Raw genomic sequence first — 2356 nt, forward strand, 5'->3', positions numbered from 1 at the left:
TGCCCCGGCTAGTTCCCGAGGTCGTCGGGAGTGACCCCTTCGCCGCCCGAGACCTAGCGCGGGTGGGTTGGAGGGGGGCTCGCTGCAGGGAAGGGCTGTGTAAGAAGCCGATCCCCGTAGTCCGCCCCGCTCCTCCCCGTCGGGCCGCGTGAGCGGCCACGCCTCGCAGATTCGTTTTCGCGCCTGGGTCAGGCGCGCGGGGCATCCCCCGGGTCGCTCGCTCGACCAGCGATCCGAAGAGTGGCCGCTATGCGAAGGAAAGAGCGGGGCCCTCGACGCCTCAGTCCGGCCCTCCGAGGGGGGAAGGGAATTGCGGGGTCCCCACGGGCGCCTCAGTTCGGCCCTCCCGAGGGGGGGAGGGGGGCGGGGGGGAGGGGTCTCGGGTTTCGTGTGGCTAATACTCTTGCCTTTCGGGGAGGGGCCTCGGTTCAAGCGCTCATCACAGGAGTGGGAGCTGCCTGACGTCTCCCCCCCCTCCCTCGAGGCAGCGAGTAGGCAGCGAGTAGTGAGGGTGGGGGGGCCTCGGTTGGAAGGCGCGCATGCAGCCCTACGTCTTCCCCTCCACCCTCGAGAGTACCTATACGCTAGACGAGCGAAGGGCGGTGGCCAGTGCGCGGGCGAGGGGAGGGGGCACGGGGGCGGCGGGCGGGCGGGCGGGGAGGAGGGGAGGGGAGGGGAGGCTTAGCCATGCAGCTGCTGTCGAGCCGAGGCGGCGGCAGCCGCCGCAGCTGCACCGCCTCCTCTGGTGCGCTACCCGTGTCCGGGTGGGTTGCACTGTCATGTCAGGCATGCTACATGGCCCCTGGAGACTGCCTTGCAGCTGGAGGCTGGCTGGGGACCCTACCTAAGCTCCACAGAAGGCCTGGAGGCTCTTCCCGGCCTGCCCCGAGAGACCGGCTAGGGGAGCCGTGCCGGCACCAACTTTAGCCGTGAATACATCCAGATCCCCCCATGAAACAAAGACCAAACTTCTCCCACATAGCCATTAGGACCCAGTAACTAAAATATGTTGGGCAGGGCAATTTGTTAATGGCAGAAAAAGAATGGTGAGGGTGGCACACTATGGCACACTAGGTGATTCACGGATATGCGTGTTGTACTATTATGAATCGCACAAAGATTCCCGTTTTCTCCCCTCACAGGATGCAGATGCAGAATGCAGAATGCAGAATCGGCCCCAAATAGGAAAGCTGTGAACTGCACCCGATGCAGGATGCAGATGCAGAAGCCAAATGCAGAAGCGGGCCCAAAAGAGCTAGATCACAGCGCTCCTGTGAGATACGTGCAGGATGCAGGATGCAGAATGCGGAATGCAAAAACTCACCCACAGCCAGGAGAGAGCGGACAGAGTACCGATGCAGGATGCAGGTGCAGAATGCAAACACTCGCCCAATATAGGTAGGAGAGGCCAAAAAAAGGGTCGTACAGAATGCACAATGCAGGTGCGGAATACATAATCCCACCCGGCGGTGGGGCGCTGCCCCTCACTCATGCCCGCTCGGCCACCTCCGCCCGGACCTTCTCGAGCTCCGTGTCGCGCGCCGCCACCGTCCCTTTGAGCTCCGCCACCTGGTCGAGCGCGTCGCCGAGCAGCCCCTTGGCCACGCCCAAGTCGCGCAGCTGCTCCACGCCGCCGCTCGCCCGCACCTCGGCGGCGTGGTCGGCCACGTAGCGGCGGCACTGCGCGAGGAGCCGCCCGTCGCCCGTCGTGTGCGCCGCCTCGAGCAGCGGCACGGCGCTCGCCGGCCCGACGCTCTCCTGCAGCGCCTGCGCGCAGAGCAGCTCGAGGCGCGGCACCTGGTACATCTGCGCCAGCTCCCGCAGCACGAGCGCGCGCCGTGCCTGCTCGCCCTCCCCCTCGCCGAGGTCGAGCTGGTCGGTGCAGAGGTAGTCGATGAAGGCGGTGAAGCTGGCGAGGTCCGTCTTGGGCACCGTGATCTCGGCGGCGTCGCGCTCCTTCATGCCGATGCCTAACATCTTCCCATAGTACTCGGACCGCACGCAGAGCAGGTTCTTGCTCACGTGCTCGATGCGCTCCTCGTCGTCGCCGACCAGGAAGGTGACCAGGCCGGTGGGGAGGGTGGGGTCGCCCCGCGTCTTCTTCAGGTCTGCCACGAGGGTCGAGGGCGGCACCACAATCGGCGCAAAGGAGGGAGGCGGAGGAGGCGCAGACACGCAGACCTGGCGGAGAGCCGTCGCTCCCGACATCGCTCCCGTGCGGACCAGAAGAGTGCTGCCATCGGGGCTGATGGCGACGCCAACTGGGCGCTTGAACTCCGCCGCATCGCCCACGCCATCCGCGCTGCCCTTAGCGCCGCTGCCCGCGACAGTCGTCACCGCGCCCGTCGCCACCTCC

At 66.2% G+C, this 2356-nt stretch overlaps 2 protein-coding genes across 2 annotated transcripts in view; one reads left to right on the plus strand and one right to left on the minus strand.

Moving 5' to 3' along the window:
• Window positions 1-901, plus strand: part of EMIHUDRAFT_110939 (hypothetical protein) — a gene marked incomplete at both ends in the record, with an annotated part of 6266 nt that extends 5365 nt beyond the window's left edge. The window contains one exon of the mRNA XM_005787465.1: window positions 821-901. Within this exon, the coding sequence (XP_005787522.1) occupies window positions 821-901 (81 nt within the window). The remainder of the gene's footprint in view (window positions 1-820) is intronic.
• Window positions 902-1548: 647 nt separating this feature from the next.
• On the minus strand, window positions 1549-2106 carry EMIHUDRAFT_363154 (hypothetical protein; the record flags this gene model as incomplete). Its single annotated transcript, XM_005787466.1, has 1 exon — window positions 1549-2106. A coding segment is annotated over one exon (558 nt), but the record flags the coding sequence as incomplete, so codon positions are not given.
• Between the last annotated feature and the right edge of the window lie 250 nt (window positions 2107-2356).

This window comes from Emiliania huxleyi, assembly GCF_000372725.1.
Source record: "Emiliania huxleyi CCMP1516 chromosome Unknown EMIHUscaffold_142, whole genome shotgun sequence".
NCBI classification, from domain to species: domain Eukaryota; phylum Haptophyta; order Isochrysidales; family Noelaerhabdaceae; genus Emiliania; species Emiliania huxleyi.